The sequence below is a fragment of the Tamandua tetradactyla genome, chromosome 12, assembly GCF_023851605.1.
Source record: "Tamandua tetradactyla isolate mTamTet1 chromosome 12, mTamTet1.pri, whole genome shotgun sequence".
NCBI lineage: Eukaryota > Metazoa > Chordata > Mammalia > Pilosa > Myrmecophagidae > Tamandua > Tamandua tetradactyla.
In genome coordinates, this window is record NC_135338.1 from 14,292,946 (window position 1) to 14,313,229 (window position 20,284).

A 20,284-nucleotide genomic window follows, 5' to 3' on the forward strand; every position below is an offset into this window, starting at 1 on the left:
TCTTTTCTAGGGGATGAGATTCTTATCCTATACACATTAAGACATTGGAACTGGAAAATGGAGAAGACTGAAGAAGAGATCAAAGAATGATTTGAGGAGTCAAGGAAAGACCAATGGCTGGTTCACTGAACTACAAGTCACCAGGTGTAGTGAGGGGAAGGGCACTATATTTCCCATTAATACACTTCTAAATCTGAGTATTTAAAGACTCCACAGACATGGAAACCCACATCTACCTCCCTCAAAGGTAATGACAGATGCTGAGAAGGCTGTTGTAGAAGGTCATACCTTTTTGGAATTCTCAAGATACTTTAGTACCAATGCTTATCTAGGATTGAACTATGTCAAATATTTCTCTGGACAAAGTGATTAATCAGTTTACTCTTTGGGATAAGTTTCAATGCAATTCATGAGGTTGTCCCTGTTTCTTGGTACCTTGCCTAGATACTAAGTTCACGGCATGGTTATTTACTGTAAGACTTGCCTAAGTAAAAGAATGGGAATTCCCAAGCCTCAGCTGTCAGCATATAACCTGGCTCATCATCTTCCAGATGTCAGAAGCCTGTGGCAATATCTCTTTTTTTTTGTCTTCCATGGGTACCAAAGGGAAATCCTGGTCTGTGGCTAGTACCTGTCAGGCAGTCATGTTCACATGAGGAATTTTCAGGTAGCTGGCACATACCTGCTGATCGTCCATAGAACAGGCTTCTTACCACTGAATATCTGGGGAGGACAGGTGGGAGAGATGTCTCCAGGCAGACGGGAAGGTTTTCCCACTGAGAATTTGGAAGGATGCAAGGGATGGCATGGTTCAACAGGTAGCTGAAACCCGACATTAATGTGAACCCAACACTGTGTAGAAACGTGACTTTGGGCGCCTCACCTCTTTTGAGGCCACCCAGGAGAAAAGCAGCAGATTGTCCGAAGCTGGATGAGAGGAGGGATTTGGAGTGATCTAGTTCAGATTTGTCTACATGAATTCCCAGTGTGGAGTCTATGCAGTAGTAGTTCAGGAAACCAATTCGGCTCAGAAACCCTGAGAGCAGCCCCACTTGCTCTGAGAGGAAAGCCATGTCTGAAGGGAAAGGTGTATAGCAATCTGTTGAGTATTTCTTATTGTCTCGGTTATAATGGTAGCCCAGGGTTACCCAGTGCAGTTTCTCTAGTAAACTTCAGGGTCTTGGTTTATTCACTTCCTTATGCCTCAAGAACTCTTTGCTCTAGTCCCATAGATTCTGGGTTTCTCCTTTAGTCAGGTGCTTTTCGGGTTATATACATTGGGTTTCTGGGAATATGACTTAAGACGCTACTTCACTCAGTGCCACTGGTAGCCTGAGCAAGAGGGGTTTGCGATGAAGACAAACCCAGGATAGCCTAAGAGTCCACTGCTTGCTGGTCTGCTGAAGTCCAGCTCTGTGCATGGTGCTCACTGACTAAGGACACAGAGGTGATATGAACGCACTTTACGGGCACCAGGAACCATGCCGCAGGCTGTGAGAAGTCCATGCCCCCTTCCCGGCCCGCCGTCCTGGAGTGGCTCTGCTGTGAGATGCGAAAAGGTTCTGTTGCTGGTGTGGCCACAGGGCCCGGGGCCATAGCTCTTCCCCCATCTCAGACCTTTCTGAGATGGTAAAAATGAAAAAAGACTTTCATTTTTACCATCATAAAATTAGTTTCTGCCAAGTCAGCCTAAGAAAGACTTTATTTCGATTTTAATTTTAATTTTTAATTACAAATTATATATCCATCTCAAAACGTTGACCATAATCTTACATACATATGTATTCAAATGTAGAGTTAACCTCATCATCACATTCTGTATTTTGCTCTCCTGTTTGGACCTTTCTGTCTCCCTTGGCCCCTCTCTGTGATGCCTACACGTTCCTCCTACATTCTCCCACGTGGACCCACCTTCACTTTCCTTGCTGAACGCAAACTTGTCCCACGTGCGTATGGTTGGTCATTCCTTGACAGTGACGCAGTTAACAGATCCCATCACCCCAGCACCTCCACAGTACCACTGCCCCAAGAACCAGAAATGAGTTGGGTAGGTAGGAAAAGGTCAGAGGGGCACTGAAATAGGCATCTAGGATAATACTAATTCCTAAACTCGTTAGCACGTACCCCGTCCTGGCATAGGGCTAAGGGTCCTGAATGCATTTGTGCATTTAATCCTCAAAAGAATTGAGGAGGTGGTTAATGTTGTTATCCTCATTTTATAGTAGAGGAAACCAAGACTCAGAGAGGTTAAGTTAAATAACTGGCTTGAGAAAAACCCAGCAGTGAGATGGATCTTTATTATCCCCAGCTGAAAGTCTGCTGAAAGGGGAGGGATTGAACATGGGCATCAAAGAAGATAGGACCCAGGGGCTCAAGTTGAGGGGCAACGTGGACTAGGCAGATTGTGCTACAGAGCAGGGCATGAAGCCAGGTGCTGAAGGAGCAAAGACACATCACGGAAGTAGCAGAAAGGGCAGCGCTGGCAGACAGCCTCGGGAGCTGTACTTTCTCCCGGTATTTGCTTTTCTGTTTTTAATTAATTAATTATTTATTTTGGGGGGGAATAAGTAGTAAAGTTTATTAAAAGAAAGAGTACGCATTAGAGAGGTTAATGCGGGCATGCCAAGGGAGGGACATGCACAGAGTGGAGTGGGCCAGCTTGTTTTGCAGCAAAGTTTTATCAGTGGCAGGTTGCCATAGTAACCTTCGAATGCTAGGTGTCTTCTTTGTTCTAGGAGGAAATAGCTCGCAGAATTCATGGTTTGCTGTCCCATATCTGAAATTTGTGTTTTGGGCAAATGGTTAAGAATCTTTATGACCCTATGCTTCCTATTATTTACTAAGTGTTCGCTTTGGGTCTGGAATTTTACAAGCTTTTATGGTTTGGAGAGGTTTCAATGGTTTGGGGAGGTTTGGGGTCTTTAAGGACATTTTTGTCCCAGGAAGTCTGCAGCTCTGTATTAGTTCCTTTGGAGCTAGATAAGAAACAAGGGTCTTGGAATTGTCTGTTAACTCTTTCAGAGCTGAATAGGAAACCAGGGACTTACAGTTGTCCTATTTTATCCTGCTTCAATCCCTCCCTGAAAGAGTTCAATTGCTTTAATCTTAAAGGGAGGTTGAGAGATACATTTTTTGATATTTTTATAGAGTTGAGAGAGTACATGCAGGAATATGCATAAATGCTGACAATGTTGAAAGGGTTGGGGGATATTGGAAAATGTTACAATCCGCCGCATCCCACCATCCTTACAATTTTTCTGTCATCTCTTCTGCATAAGTCCCTGAGTGTGGAAATGGGAGAACACAGGTTTATAGCTTGCAATGCTGAGAAATGAGAAAACCAGCATTTGGGGGAAGGCAGTATGCTCTGGCTCGCTTAGAGCTGCTTTGCCCCCTATTTGTTTTGTCATCTAATGATGTCCCGGTCACACTTGAATGTGGACAGCCGTCCTGTCTGCTGGTGAGCAGTTGAATTAGAGGAGTTCTGGTGCCCAGGATGCCACCTTTATAATTATCCAGATGGAGCTGTTCCCCATGATGTGCCAGCGGGCAGGTCCTATGTAGATGTACTGAAATGCAGGTCTTTCCAGGGCCAGTGTCTTGTGTGGGAGACGCTGCTCTCCGGGATCTTCTGAAATCACCCCAGGCAGCTTCGCCAGAACGACTAACCCAAGCCCTGCTAGCAATGGTGCCAGCTGAGCCCTGAGCCAGGTTCTGTGGTCTCGAAACTAAAAGAATTTAGAGATGAGAGGATCAATAGGAATAAAAGGCAAAGTTTATTAAAAAGAAAAGTTTATTAGAAAGAGAGAGTACATGTTAGAGAGGTTAACGTGGGTGTGCCCAAGGGAGGGACCCTGCTTTTCCCTGATATTTTTATTGGCATTTCCAACTATGCAGAATTGCTGAGTTGCTACATGAACGCTTTCTGAATAATAGCTATGTAGATCTGTTCCAGCTATGTTGCCTTTAGGACCATGGCTTTAAGCTGTTAAGAAAAGCCCCTTAGGTGGTGCAACTGTGGCTCAGTGGCAGAATTCTTGCCTGCCATGCCAGAGGCCTGGGTTCGATTCCTGGTGCTTCCCCATGCACAAAAAAAAAAAAGGAAAAAAATAGCCTCTCTAGATTTTTCTCATACCCATGGTCCTTCTTAAAAAGAAGGCTTCAGTAATTGCTAGACATGTATGCATAACCATCTTCTCTCTTTCTGTTTAGGAATAGCTATTGATTTAAACTGATAAAGGACAAAGGATGCTTCCGTTGGAACCTCTCTGTTTCCCTCAATTACATAAACTGCTGCCAGAGTCAACTAATTTAAATGCTGAGCCAATGCTGCAGAGAAAGTATTTTGACAAAGGCATCTATAGTATTTCATCCCCTTTCTGTACAGATAGGGCTGATTTCTATTCTCCAGTCCTCCTAGGGAATCTGTTTGGAGTGGAAGGCAAGAAGAGAGGCCGTCCATTTCACTGCTTCAATTTTGGCTTTGGTACATTTAAAAAAAAAACATTTTAAATGTACTTATGCTGGCTATTCTCCATTTGGCCCCTTGGTTCTCACCACCCATTCTGTATGCTTCTTCATGGACTGTGTCACACAGGCTTCCCTTGCTCTCAGGATTCCAGTTGGTCTTGGCTAATAGGAGGAAAAGACAAAAGACCAGCAAATAGGAGGAGAGGTCCTCCAGGAGCCCTCCCCGTGGTCTGGTGTTGGCTGTGCTTCTCTACCTAAGGCCATGGCTCCTGTCGGGTGACACCTCCATCAGAGGTTTTCCAGTCATTGCTGCCTCCCTTGTCTCTTCAGGCCTGAGGAGTAGTAACAGCTTCCTTGGATCTTTCACCATCCCGTATTGATTCCCTTCACCCTGCCCACCCCTCCAAAAATAATCTTCCCATTGAATTTCCCCAGTTACCCTTCTGAGTGTCCCATTTGCTTTTGCTGGAACCCTCACTGATTTATTTTTAAGGTGGACCATATCTGACTCTTGGCAGATTTTTAAAAATGAAATAAGTGGATCACAAAAATTAAACCACCAAAATTGATCTTTAATAGTACATGCATTTTATAGGAAATACAAAAATAGAATTCAAGAAAATTTACTTTCAACTAAAAAAAAAAATCACATGAACTCCTGGAAACTAAAAAAACAACTTTCTGAAATAAAGAGTAATGCCCAACACATGGTTTTGGACCCATGCATAAATTAGACTGGAACTCTGGTGAATTATTAGAATAATACTTGTTTCCACAGTGCATATTTTATGTGCTCAAAATACTTTCTGAATAAAAATAAAAATCAGCTATAATCCTGTTAGGAGATTGGAGGTATGGTGTAAATGCACTTTCAGAGTGGAAGTTCATGGGGTTGAATGTTTGATGAAGACAGAAAATAGTCATTAAATACACAAGTTGCCACACTGCCTGTACTTGAGTAGGCATGGTAAATCCCACATGTATAAAGTATAAAGTACTTGTTTACAGAGAAGACTGCTTCTCTCTCTGTAACTTGAAGAGCTGTTCTTCCTACGTTCAGAAAACCAATAGCTTTGGCTTAAACTAAGTGACATAAGCAAACCTTTGCCCCAGTGAGAGGTCATTGACTTACTCTGCCTTTCAAAGGCATCAAATTCTAAACTTGATATTTGGATTTTTCTTGGTTCAGGCTGACCTGTCATTACAATTAGGACAGTCCCTCTTTCAAAGTTCACAGACACTGAGAAGACAGGGCTACCAAAACTTTAACTGAATTACACTGAGAAGGCAGCGATGCAGAGGGGACCTGCTATTCCAGCTTGGGGCCTGTGGTCTCGGCCAGCCTCCTCCTGGTTTGGGGTTTGGCAGTTTTTGGAGCTTTGGTCTGACTCTGGGTTGTCATCGGTCCAAAGTGCTTCAAGATTCGGGTCTTCTGGAGGATCTCTAGAGCTTCTAACCAGACTCGGGCCCTTACGGGGGCACTGGGAATTCAAGACTGCAATTCTCACACCATCATGTCCCAGTTTTCTCTAGGGAAAGATGACCTGGGCCACATGAGCCATCCAGAAACAACTCAGCTGAGAACAGACTACTTGGCCCACCCCTCTGGACACCTAATATTGGGCTGGCATTATGAGGTGAATCACCACTATAGGTTCTTTCCCTCTTTTCATTCCACTGGCTGTGGGGTTAGAGGGAAGGGATTTTTTTTAAAAATCCCTTCAAGTAAAAAAAAATCTAGATTTTCTTTAGTCACAGTTGAGTTCTCTAATATAAGGCTAAGTTCTGTTTCTTTTATTTAACATTTGAAAATGAGTCAACTTAAACAGGGGTATGTATGATGCGGATGGGGGTTTTTAGAAAGGAAATGCATATCTATTCTAAGTGATTTTTTCCTAAGGTACATTTACATTGCTATTAATAGTAGGCAGTTGACTACTGCATAGGATATTTACTTGAAGTTCCTACTATGTATATATATTAGTGCAAATGAAAGAACAGGATTTAGTCATTTGACACAGGAATAAGGTACAGGGGTAAATAAAGAAACAAAATTCTATAAATTGATCATTTCTCAAATAAACAGCTTAAAGTCACATACTTTGAACTCTCAGAGTAAATCCTTCTGTTCTTCGGTTCTCACCAGTGTTATTATGGCCCGTTTTGCTTTTCTTTTTCCTTTAAGATTTCAAGTATCATTCTAGAATTTCTTTGGGCAGAGTATAGCTAACAATTTTTATTTGGAGAAAAAAATACCATTTAATAAAGGCATCAATCTTCCAGCTTCAAAGTAATCTCAGAATTTTATGTTTAGGGATTATCTATGGCACTAATTAGTCCTATTTAGAACAACTTTTGTCTGTAGAATGCCTGGAGGACAGAGAAGATTTATCTACATGCCCAGCTTTCAATTAAGTTAAAATTTGCCTGGCTTGTTTAAATGTGAAGAAAAGGAAACCATGTATTTATTCTTTAAAAATAAGAGCAGATATGACAGTTGTTTTGTATTAAAGTGCACTGATGTGCTGGTTTAGAATCTAAATGATCATCTAGTTTGATAGCTTCTTATAGGAAATGGTTTAGGGTAAACAATTCAATGAGATCTGTGAAAAAAAAAAAAAAACCTAATATCCTTTTTTGGTAATAGCACTGCGAGGGGGAAAGAAAAGATAGCTCCACTATTTCAACCATACTGGAAGGGTAAAAACTGAAGGAAAAAACATCCTCTAACATCAAACACCCTATCGAATATTTAAAACTCTAACTTACAATGGAACCACACTTTAAAGACCTGTCAAACTGAATATAATATTTTCCACTTTCACCTCATCTAAAAGATGCTGGGCAGTGTGATGGTGGCTCAGTGGCAGAACTCTCATCTGCCATGCCGGAGACCTGTGTTCAATTCCTGGTACCTGCCCATGCAAAAAAAAAAAAAGGATGCTATGTCTACCCTGAATATAAAATATTACTTAGGGGAGTTCATCAATAGCTGTTCCCATTTTCAACTTTTGTTTTATAGTTTACTTTTGTAAGATTTCAGACAAGTCTACACAGTAACTAAAATATGATTAGACAGTGCAAATTCACTGAAATATTTTGATGTTGAGTTTTCATCATGCCAAACACTTAGATTTAGTAAAATATTAAGATATGACTCACTGTCACAGGATTTCCTATATTATATGAGTCAAACCATGTTCCCTAAATAAAAATATAAACAGATGAATTTTGCTACAACACAGCCATAATGTAAAGTTTATGTTAGTCATGGTCCCAACACCAGCATGACAGGAGTTTCGGCAAATCTGAAGAAGTGATTTTTCAGTTTTAACCCAATATTTGGTTTCAGACACAGCTGCAGATATTCTCCCTTGGTAATATACTTAACAGCATTAATCAGAATGAACTCTCTTAATAACTTTTCTATTATTTCTTATGGAGAAGAAAATTCCTAACATCTTCTTGATTGCTATTAGCAAAAATGAACATTGTAAAATAAACTATTTGACAATTTCACATGTAGCTCCTAGAGGACGAGAAGACATTAACCGACAACATTAACCACCCTTCTAGGATGACTGTAGTCAGGAGAGAGTTTCCACATATGCAACTTCACTGTCCAAATAAGGGGTTCATTAAGCAATCACAAGACAATAGGTTTGGTTGCTTCCACACATTGACTTCCTAGAGAATACATAGGAAGTCTGACCATACACTGTGTATTCATAAGGTGGTAGCATGGAAGATTAAGACAGAAAAGGCAGTAACTTTTTAGTATTTAAAACAAATGATAAAACCACATGCTTTCACATTCAACAGGAAAGCATACATCAAAAGGCAACGAAAGCTTAAAATCCACTTGATGTTCTTCTAAAGGCCACGTCACATGCTCGTTGAGGAGAGGTTTCACAGATCCTTTCTGACACATTCCATGAAGCACCTTGTCAGCACGTCTGTAACCCAAACCAGGCTTCAATGTTTGTTTGCTCCATTTTATTAGTGTAGCTTCCATTTGTTTAGGCACTAACATTTCATTTCTCCAAGAAACCATTTCAAAATGGTCTTCTAGATGTTGATAACTAAGCACTTCTTCAGTACTGTTCACAAAGGTCAGACTGTTTGCTGACATTTGACTGTGTAGAACAGGAAGTCTGTGTAGTATCTTGTGTTTTTAATGAAATCCGACAACAGAGGACAGAACGAATTAGTCTCAGAACAGAAGGCCTAAGGATGGCAAAAACCCAAGGGTCAATAATTGAATTAATTGATAAAAATCTCAGAGCTTGGAGATCCCACTTTTTCTTTCGGGAAGACTCTTCATTCATATATGCAAAGATCTGTAAGAAGCAAAGGGGAAAAATGATGTTAGTTTTTATATCATAGCAGTGGAGAAGCTTAGGTCATTTTATTCTATTTTAAGCAAAACTATGTTTTGTGACTAGTGGTTGTGGTGAGGGGGATGGGTAACAAAATCTCATTCTTCTTCCATAGGTAAATCATAACATAATAAATGTGTTTTTCCCCTAGAACTAGAACTCAAGGAAATTATGTTTTCTGTAGCTTATAATTACCATTAACGCTAACATCACGTACAATGCCCCAATCTTGTCATTAAGAATGATGAAAGATGAATAAACATTTCTTGGCACCTGAAATATAATTTTCTTAATAATATAAACAATAATAATAATAAAAATAGTGACCATTTATCAATATGTAATAGGTTATTTATATACATATAAATTTAAATAATTATATTTTATATATTATTTATATATATTTATATTTTTGTATATTCTTAAATCTAATGTAATTTATACTTATATAAATATAAATAATCTAATATATATGTCATGAAGGGCACTGAGTATGGAACCTACTTTATTACTAAACTGAAGCAAAGGGATTATCTCCCTCTAACACATGAAGAAATGAACTTCAGGAAGGTTAGTAGCACATTATTTAACTTCATCTGATTCAATTATCACTGATTTTAAGTCACCAATTTAATTCAATGAGATTGGGGAAGTAACAGTGGGTCTCACATCTGGCTCCACAGGCAAGAAACCTAACCTCTCTGCGCCTCAGTTTCTTCATCTTTAAAATGGGTATAATAATAACACTACCTACTTCATAGGGTTGTTGTGAGGATTATATGAAGCAAAACATCTAAGGTCCTTCGAGCTGTGCTCGGCATAGTAAGTACTCCATGATTTTAGTTTTTATTATCTTGTTCTTGCCAATGAGGACACCGAAGCACAGAAAAGTTAGGTGCTGGCTGGCCCGTGTTCCCAGGACTAGTTAGTGGCCAAGTTACGAAAAAATTCCAACTCGCCTGATGCCAGCACAGCAGCCATATCCAGGCTGCCTGTATTAAAGCAAACTTCTTCAAAACAGTGTCCCAAACACCAGAAAGCTCACACAGCGATCAATACTAAGCACTTTGATCTGATACCTTAGATATTTATGGAGAAACACAACTTCTTAGAGGTCATACTGAAAAGAGTGTAAAACCCATGCTCGACAAAGATCAAACACTTCCACATAACTTATAGGAAAAGAGGAAACAAATGTTGATCACATCCCCATCATTCAGAGCCTTTGTAATGCTCTAAGGAGTTTTTTCCAAGGATAGCCTGTGAATTAGGAAGTTATTCCCTCTTTCTGCCAAAAGGAATGGTTTATTTCCGTTTCCTCTGGTATTTACTCTGCAGGTATCTGGCATGTAGATGAACAAAGCAAACTGCAGGGAGGAAGAAAAGGAGTCATCTTTGGGTTGCCTACGCTAAAGCAACAGAAGGTTTGGCAGCCATAGGTGTTTATGCCAGAGACTCTTGGCATAGGGAATGGAGAAAAAGACTTGGCAGATGAGTAAGGAAAAAAGAGGAACTGATGATGTGGTTCCCAGACCATAGAGAGAAGAGGAAAGAGGAAAGTTAGGTGGGAATACGCAATTGGGCAAGAGTTTTCTTGTCAGCTCAACTATGCTGGATGAGAAATATACAGTACTTGTATGGTATATTAAAGGAGTGATTTCAGAGGTTAAAGATTCAGAATAATGGTGTACATACGTCTGACAGACTGCAATATATTCATCACTACACACACAACACACATATGTATGTATGTAACTGAGCAGTCTGTTGCAGAAAAAGTATGTAGCTGAGTTTCTGATCTGGTTGAGCCAATACTAAATTGGTCACAGAAGATGACCAGTGGAGGAGGGTTCACCAGTCCTTAGTCACAGCAGCAAACATCCAAGATGAGTCAGGTTTCCAGTGGTGAGGAGCCCGCAGCAGAGCTCCTAGTTCCTTTAGAGCATGACAATGAGAAGTGAAAAATTGTTTTAGAGGATGAAGCAATTCTGTACTATTTGCTTCCTTTCCTTTTTCATCCACTATGCTGGATGATTTTGAGAACCGCTTAAAATTTGCATTTCAGGAGGTGGCCAATATTTTGCAGAGAACAATTCCTTTTTTTTACACTTAAAAAAGAGATATTTTAGTGATTTTTCAAGTCCTCGGGGTAAGTTTTCTCTTTTCTTGCCTCACCTTTTTTTCTTTCTGGTTCTTGCCTAGGGATCCTCATTTTTTGATCTTGTAGATATTGGGGTTTTTTAATTAAAGACCGACACAAGGGTTATAAAAGTCAATCAAGTAATGAAATCTCAGTGATGTTCTGGAATTCAGTTTCAGGGGTTGGTATAATTCATGCAACTTCTTGCATACCCTACTGATACATCTGCTGTTAGAGAAACAGCTAAGTGCTAATCTAAACAAGTCAAAGGGAGTTTAAATTCTTTAGGCAGGCTTTCTCTTCAGGGTCTTGCCAAGAGAACAGAGCTTGCTGTTACACTTACAAAGCAGCACAGGTGAGATTTAGTTTTATTTCAGCACTGGGGAACCTTCATCATGGCACTGACACGGTATTGTTTGTTTGAACCAATTTCCTACCTTCAATGAAACCACGTAGAAGTTTAGGGCAAGTGAGAATTTTATTTGGCTGCTTGTTGAAATCAGTTGAGGAGCTTTAAAAAAATTTTGAAAACTTGATACCCTTAGAGGCCCTGATCTAATTAGTCTGGGCTGTTATTTCGGCATCAGGATTTTTTTTTTTCTTTTTTTGGCATGTGCAGGCTCTGGGAATCGAACCCGGGTCTCTGACATGGCAGGTGAGGACTCTGCCACTGAGTCACCATTGCACAGCCTGGGGCATCAGAATTTTTAAAAGCCCCCAAGGTGATTCTAATATGCAGCCAACGTTGAGAACCACTGCTTTAGAGCCTTACCTAAAACCTGAAATAGTTTAAAGTACTTCATTGATGGCACTTAAAAAGAGAAGACCCACTTAGGCCAGGCTAACAAATGATTGCAATTCCAGAATTCAGCTGTTGATCACTGATTTTCCTTTGGAAATTGAATCCTATGGAGACAGCAGCTAACATTTATCGAATAAAAAAACCTCTTTTGTGTCAGGCATAACGCTAAGCAATTTGTAAGTATTATTCTGTCTTACTCATTTACAAACCCACAAGGCATCATTATTTTTATTTTAGAAAGGAGGAAACCAAATCTTAAGGATTAGTTAACTTAACCAAGATCAGACACCTGGTAAGTGAGGATGCCTTGTGAAGTCAAACTTAAGCAGTGAGACCTCAAAGCTTTACTTTTAACCACTACAAGCACTGCAGCTATCAATATAAAAAGCCTATCCTGTAAAGTTTCACACGAAATTCACAATTGACTGACATTTCTGAGCTTGCAGGAGACTTCTCTTCAAAAGTATCAACAAAGGTTTATAGGTACCACTGTTCCTCTTCGCAGATTTTTAAATTATGGCTATTTCTAAGTAGGTACATGGCTTTCCCTGGGACCTTCCTATTTCTCCATGCTTTTCCTACATTTATCTGCCTTGAGAAAGAGATTAGGGTACTCTGGTTATGAATTAGCATTATTCATTCTTTAAAAAAAGTATTTGGGGGAGACTTTTTGAGTATAGGATGTTTTACAGAAAATCCTTCTCCAAAATCATAGGGGCCTTTGTGGTAGATGGTAGAGCGAAACAGGTCTGTGTTAGTTGGATTCAGTTGTCAACTTGGCCAGGTGAGCATACCTATTTCTGTTGCTGCAGACACAAACCAATGGTACCTGAATCTCATCTATTGCTAATTACATCTGCAGTCAGCTAGGAGGCGTGTCTGTTGCAATGAGTGACGTTTGACTTAATTGGCTGGTGCTTAAATGAGAGAACCCAATGTAGCACAGCCTAGCAGCTGGGCATTCCTCATCTCAGCACTAGCAGCTCAGCCCAGGCCTTTGGAGATGCAGAAAGAAGTCACCCTGGGGAAAGTTGTTGGAACCCAGGGGCCTGGAGAGAAGACCAGCAGAGACCATCTTGTGCCTTCCACGTAAGAAAGAACCTCAGTGGAAAGTTAGCTGCCTTTCCTCTGAAGAACCAACAAAATAAATCCCCTTTTATTAAAAGCCAATCCATCTCTGGTGTGTTGCATTCCAGCAGCTAGCAAACCAGAACAAGGTCTATTTCCCAACAGGAGGAAAGAATGGGGTCCAGGACTCAAGAATGTCCTTTGCCTTTATGCTTTAGGGTATCCCTGGAATCAGAACTGGAGAGGAAAAAACAGAGTTAATGCTAGGGTTTGGAGTTCTGGGCCTCTATACTCCAGTGGTAGCTCTTTACTCTTCTGGAAAATGATGGGCATCAAGAACCTCTACCAAGGATTCATATATAAAACAAGATTTTGCAAATGCTTTCAGAGAGATCCAGACACTGTCAGTGGAATGCAGGTTAAGAACCCTGGCCCAGAGGAAGCTTCAGTTTTTCCCAGGTCACTTTCCCTAAAACCTGGTCCTTACCATCACACATATGTCCCAACTGCAGGATTCTTAAGTTTAGTTTTTTGTTAGAGAGGGGCAATTTTAGGCAACAAAATATCCTCAGAAAAATGGAGCTTCATACACCTTGGTGATACAAGTTAAAATGGTATACCTTGATGGTGTAAGTTAACTTAAATATAAATTACAAGTGATATAAAGTTAAAATTTAAAATAAGGATGGGCAGTGGTCACACACTTCAAAAAAGAGAGCAGGATAAGTCATGGAAACTGAGCAGACCAAGCTGCAGATTAAGCCAAGAACCTGACCTTAAACATCCGAAACAGCAGTGATGGTCAATTTGACCAAGGTTTTAGACATGATGCACAACTTCTCTTTTGGGAAAAGGACTATATTTAACTACATTGTTAAAACCAGTGTAATTGTGTCTTTATTCACAGCCTCCATTTCATAATGTCAAATGGCAAAAAAAAAAAAAAGGTGTTAAGTGAAAATACTCACATAGAGGAACTTTCTCTTAAAAGGTAACATGCAGTTGAATTGCTTCAACAATCCTCAAACACATCATAAATAGTATATGTATGAAAAGAACCTTCCAGTTGTTCATGGATATTAACTTTTAATATCACCAGGCAAAGATCACTGAGGTTATGCATAGAGATTTCCGGATTTCTTTTTTACCCCTAGGAAAACTGTGATCATTCACACATATGTAATTGGTCAATTTCATATCAGTTTTTCAACCTTCTTTCATGTTATATTTTACATAAAGAGAACCAAGAATCAAAAGAAAACTCCAATACTATTTACTTTAGTTTGTTCTGTATTGCAAAGGTCAGATTCCCACTAATCAGATTTACCTAGAAATTACAGACCTAAGGAATTTCTCAAGATGAGGATATTTTTAAAATGAGGCAATCAATGGTTCATTCTTGAAATTTTAGAACTGAATAAAATGTATTGCACTTTATCCTAATGGCATGTGGAAAATGGTTTAAAATGACCAGAAGCTATCCACAATTATTAGTAAAGCGGTGGGAAAGTGGCTTGATGCATGTTGGAAATTAAGAAAAACAATTATCTGAGGGAGAATGGAGGTCTGATAAATTTCCTGTGTTCTGTTCCATTTCAGGAAGAAAGTTTGTATTTATCTCTGTGTAATGATTACAACAGCTGTTTAACATAAGGAGGAATGTATTACTTTATACAATATTCCTTCAGTGCATAAACTGTTTGTAATATGTTCTTGGTTCCATGCATGATTTCATATTGGACAGCCAAAATAATGTCATTTCCTAAACACTACATGTTTTTTAATTACTGAAGAAATATTTTATGTCTACCGATGAGAGATTTTATATGAGGAATAATCTGATTATTTCTTAATTTAGAGCAGCATTTACATTAGTTAATCTCTTAAAATCTCGGTCTCAGCCTTTTGTTTCATGAATTTGGGGAGAAAGTAAAGGCTACTGCACACTTGGCCTCAGCTCAGCCCTCCTGATGGAACATGCTATTTTATTTTTAAAGCTAACAGGTTGGAATGAAGAGGCAACATGGTCCAGATATTTATAACATCGTCACAATAATCTTACAAAATCTTGGATTAATCTTCTCCCTATGTGCCCCTGGAATGAGCATTTTCTCTTTGATAATAATGTGGCAAAAAGCATGAGTGCTGTGTTCAAACTGAATGATTCGGAATCCCAACTCTATCACTTCCTAGCTGTGGGACCCAGAGCAAGTTATTGCTACAACTTATTTGCAAAATGGGAATAACACTTTTATCTATTGTGCAGGGTTGTTACAGGACTGTTGCGAAGATAATGAGTTGATGTATGTAGAAATTAGCACTAGAAACTCTTAGCCATTTTGATGTTGAAAGTAATGATAATATATTCAGCTGAACTTTGTTCGAGGATGCTGGGTAATTTACATTTTGATAGCCCCACTTCCCCAAACTTTGGAAGTGGGAGACTGGCATTCCTGGAGGTAGTAGTAATGGGAAACATTAATTCTAACCTGCTCACACTTAGGGACAATGGCTGACACTGGTAGTTCTGACCTGCACAAATGAATCCTGAGCCCCCCTGAGTCCCCTGCTTCCTTCCCTCCCCCCTCTCCTGGAGTGCTGCTGTGCAATAAACTGGTATCCCACTGGGTACAGTTGTGAATTCAACTCCTTACTTGGCCAGTGGTTTGGCTGACTTTGGAGGGCCACAGAGAGCAGTCCTGATACTCTGAGGAAGGAATAAGGCAAAGCTAGGGCAGATTGACAGTATTTCCTGGGATACAAGGAAGAAAAGTTATTGGAATAGCTCATTAATAATTATTTTATATTATTACATTCTGAACTAATAATATTTTGAATATACTGGGTTAAAGAAAATATTTGATTACAATGAATTTCACCTGTTTCTTTTTACTTTTTTATTATGTAGCTACCAGAAAATTTAAAATTGCTCTACGTGGCTCACATTTGGGGATTGCATTATATTTTTCTGTTAGGGGAAGAGGAGAATTTCTAAAGGCAGCCCCAAGACTGCTTCATCTCACAGTGTCTCCCAGTTAGGACAAATGGAAGCGATTCCTGCCTTGTATATGGGATTGGTTTAGGCCACTTTTGACCTCAATACTTGTGTGGGCCAAATAGAATAACAGGAATTGAAGAAAAAAGCACCTTCTGGGGAACATGCCAAGCTTTTCAAAAAGAATGTTTGAACCAAACAGTAGCTGTGAGTTTTGAATTGTCAGAAAAGCCCTCCAAGAAATAACTTAAATAGGGATAGTGTAGTATGTGTTATGTAAATGCAAGACAGCAATTATAGTCCTGATATTAGAAACTGATAATCTATTCCCAAAATAAAATTAGTCAATGATCATTGTAAGTTTCCCTAATTAGAGACGATCTGATACTCCACATTTAAGGCTCGGTTCAAATATCTGTTTTGTGCCTAAGGAATTTTTTATGGCTTGTCTAGATAGGGTGTCATGTTAGCCCCAAGGCAAGAAGTCAGTTTGGCAGGGTTTTTGATCATGTTCACTCTAGAATTTTCTCCTGCTCCTTGTTTGAGAACTTTTGCCATGCATATATGCATGGCAAATCTAGATGATATTTACTGGAAGGCATCAATGCCAAGAGGTAGTTTGGGGGTGCTAAATAAAGCCCCCGCATAATCTTTATCAGGCTCCCTAAATTATAAACAGGCAATCTGTGTAAGAACACAGCTTCAAAGTGAATCCCCTATTCCCTCATTCCTAATCAGACTTCTAGCTCTAAGGCTCCTCCACTTGGCAACTGTGAAGTTATCACTGGCCTAATATTAAACGAGGAAAAAAAAAAATCTAAGCAGACTTGAAAAGCAGCATATGGCAATGATAGAGTTCTTGTGGAAAAAAGGCAAATTTACATGAAAAAGGGAATCTGCTGAAAATTGTCTTGATGTAAAAAAATGCAGTTATGCAGTGGGTCTGACGTGGTCAAGGGGGGAACCTTTATATCCGCTTCTCGAAAGGGCAGAAGAGAGGAAATAAAGATTCTGTTCACGAGTGTGTGTGGTGACCCCTGAGCTCATTTACAAGCTATCTAAGTAGCTGGGAGTGGGAGGTATTTTTGTTGTATAAACTTAGAAATGACAGCTAAAGCTCCAAGAACTGACACCCTATTTCCCAGCAGTTCAAGACAAGCACTCCCCAATCCAGAAATGCCCCAAAATTGAATCCTAGTTTGTTTAGTGGAACTTGAAATGCTTTCTCTCACAGATACATATTCTATATTCTAAAGTCCCCCAAAGCTGATTTAGTCCACAACATAATTAAAAGGTTCTACCAGTAAAGCAAGTAGAAATCACGTTGGTTTTCACATCATAATATTTACGTTGCATAAGCTCCCCTACTCAGGGCGGAATGGGAGATGCAGCCTCCCAGTTCATTTTCTAAGAAGGCACATTTCACATACTTCATTTCATTCCCACCAGAGTAGAACGTACCAATTCAGACCAGCTCTTGCCCTGGCAGATGAAAGGAGATGGGGGAGAAGTGTGAGGACAGTGTAGACCAGGGAGAAGAGAATGCAGCTAAGGAAGCGAGTTAACTTTTTGTGGAGAAATGGGTCATATCTAGACTTTCTGGACCCTATGTTCTTTTTCCCTGCCCCTGAAGGTGCAAGTCTAGAGATAACCAGAGGAGTTGGGCAGTGTGGGAGGTAGGACTTCTCCAGCTTCTGCAGGTCAGAATGGCTAAGGTCAAGAACTATCCGTCTCTTCCTTTTCTCCAAGGTTGTGGCAGGTGGGAGTTGCTCCCAGCTGCTTATTTCCTGCAGGGTCATCTTGTTCTTCTGAAGACTAGGAAGTGGAGCTGCCAAAACTCCGAATTCCTGGCCTTCCGTTAGAGGCCAGCACATGCTCAGACACACCCCGAGCTCTGCTACCCGAGTTACACCTTAGGAAGCTAAACTCACAGCAGTTAATTCTATGAGCTTCCAAACTCACAGAACTAACTGCTGAAGTTGTATCAAACCAGGGCAGCACCCAGGCCAGAACTCTGGCTCCCGGCCTTTGGTTCCCTAGGCAGCCTCTGGCCTGCCAAGTTAAGGCAAATCTTGGACCTAACTCTACCAATGCCTGAGATGGACCAGCCACTCCTGGGTGCCACTTCACGCTCACATTTGGGTTGTACTTATTTCTGACTGTGACATCAAGAGATCATTTTCAAAGACGGTACAAATGCCTCCTCTGGAGGGGTCTTGAAAGCTAAGCAGGGGGTTTATTTAAAAAATCACCTTTCCTACAACTTATCATCACCGACATATTGTGAGTTTTCACAGGCACAAAATTACACTCACAAAATGTAAATTGGGAAACCTGTCAACTAGGTATTTGATGAACTTTTGGGACAAATAATGAATTCTCTGAACTTCGACAGCAGTCCCCTTCTCACCAGGGACTATTCTCAATGGCAGTTGAGTACCACATTCTGCCCTGGAAGAAACAAAAGGCAAAACACGGAGAACTAGCACTACTGGATGGAAGGCACCGGAAGGCAATTTGCAGCTTGGGGTACGCAGGCTGTAACAACGAGGGTTGCAAGGAGGTGGAAGGGGCTGCTCCTTCCAAAGGTTCCAAGCCAGGCTAGCCAACAGTGGGGGCAGGGACGCTGTAAAGGGGGACAGGGCTGGCTGAGAAGAGGATCAAGGCTTCCTGTAAGAGGAACACTAGAACTGGAAGAGAAACAACCTGCCGTTATGCACAGGTTGGGGAGGAAGGAAATGAGGTGAAGAAGAGAAGTGGGAGGGGAAGGCTATACAGCTTTACAAATTAGGACATTTTTTTGCAAACTGCCAAACGGTTGAGCGGCGGAGGCAAGGGTGTGGGCGAGAGGGGACGGTGCCAGACCTGGGCTGTGAAACCGAAATGAGGGACTTACTGCGAAAGGAAAGGAACAGACGGCGAAGGTGATGGTCATAATGGCCAGGAGGATGAGGTGGTCCGTCTCCTCCGCCACGGAAGGCCTTTCCCCTCTCCTGCGGGGCCCGGGGCCGCCCAGGCCGCGCCCCGGGGAGGGCCCGCAGCGGCTCCTCCTGCCCCGGCGGTGCAGACGGATGAGGTTAAGGATGACACTGAAGTTGCAAACCAGCACGGCGACGATGAGGAGCAGCAGCACGGTGGCATAGAGTTGCAGGTACACGGTCGCCCCGTGCCGGATGAAGCACCACGTCCCGGGGCAGTACTGGGCATACTTCCCGAAGCCCAGCAGCGGCAGGGAGCAGAAAAACAGGGACACGATGTAGATGGCCGGCAGCACGGCCAAGCCCCCGCGGCGCGTGACGCGGCGCTGGTAGAAGTAGGGGTGCCCGATGGATAGGTAGCGCTCTAGGGCCATAGCGAAGAGCATGAGCATCGTGGCCAGGCTGAAGAAGGTCATGGCGAAGGCGAAGTAGTTGCACGCGCGCTCCTCCGCCGCCAGCGCCATCAGCGTCTGGTTCCGCGCGTATGACGCCAGGACCACCGGGCTGATGAGACAGGTCCCGAGCAGGTCGGTGACCACCAGCTCGGTCACCAGCACGTGGAACAAGGAGATGGGGCTCCCGCGGCCGGCGCCGCGCCCCGCGTCGCCCCGCCAGCGGCGCGCCAGCAGCGCCAGCGCGATGAGGTTCCCCAGGACCCCGGCCGAGAACATCACAGAGCTGATGGCCGGGCTCTCTCCGGCCGGGAGCCACTGCCGGGTGTCGCAGTCCTCGGATCTTGAGTCATTAGAAGCACTGCCCATGGCGGGGTCCCGGGAGGGGAGACGCGCCCTCTTCTCCCGGCCCACGCCCGGGCGGAGGAGGGTTTGAGAGCCCGAAGACTCCGAGACTCAAAGGGGAAAGGGGAGGTACCGAGCTTCAGAGCCCCCTTCCGGCGCCCTGCGCGCGCCCAGGACAGGCTCGGACCCGGGATTCCCGCCGCGCCCTCGGTTTTTCGCTCCGCTACCGCATCCGGGCGCGGCTCGCCGCTGCTGCGCGGACCAGCGCTCGCCCGCCCACCCGGCCGAGAGCCGGCGCCCAAGGGAACTGCCGCCGCCCCCGCCACCTCGGGGCGGGCCGGGCGCGCTGTCACGGCAGTCCCAGCGCGCGCACCGCCAGCGGCCTGGCCGGCGGAACCGGTCACACCCCGCGGGGTACGGGGCGGGCTGGGGGGCTGGGGGGTGTCGGTGAGGCCTCCGGCTGCGCGGGCGGGGACAGGAGTGGTCCAGGAGCTGCGGCGCGGGAAGGGGTGCGGGGCTGCAGCTCTCCCCGGCCCTACGGGAGCCGGTTCTTGGCTGCCTCCGGGTGCGGTCTTCAGAGCAGCACCTCCGGTCCGCAAAGTCTGACCTCGGCTAGGAAGCATTTAGCCTCAGTGGAGGAGTTAGGGTGAACGAGTCCCGAGAGATGTGGAGAAAAAGAGAACAGACACCAAAGACAACTTGTAAGAACTTTCCT

General features: G+C 42.5%; 1 protein-coding gene and 1 pseudogene across 1 annotated transcript; both read right to left on the reverse strand.

The window, feature by feature from the left end:
• Positions 1–520: 520 nt before the first annotated feature.
• Positions 521–1,596, reverse strand: LOC143651310 (nucleic acid dioxygenase ALKBH1 pseudogene; annotated as a pseudogene).
• A 3,328-nt stretch (positions 1,597–4,924) lies between these two features.
• PTGER2 (prostaglandin E receptor 2) lies at positions 4,925–19,784 on the reverse strand. The gene is made up of 2 exons (XM_077122633.1): positions 18,751–19,784; positions 4,925–8,810 (listed from the first exon to the last, which is right to left on the reverse strand). Exons 1-2 carry the CDS (start codon positions 19,591–19,593, stop codon positions 8,565–8,567), a joined length of 1,089 nt encoding a protein of 362 aa, XP_076978748.1. The 5' UTR covers positions 19,594–19,784; the 3' UTR covers positions 4,925–8,564.
• Positions 19,785–20,284: the final 500 nt, after the last annotated feature.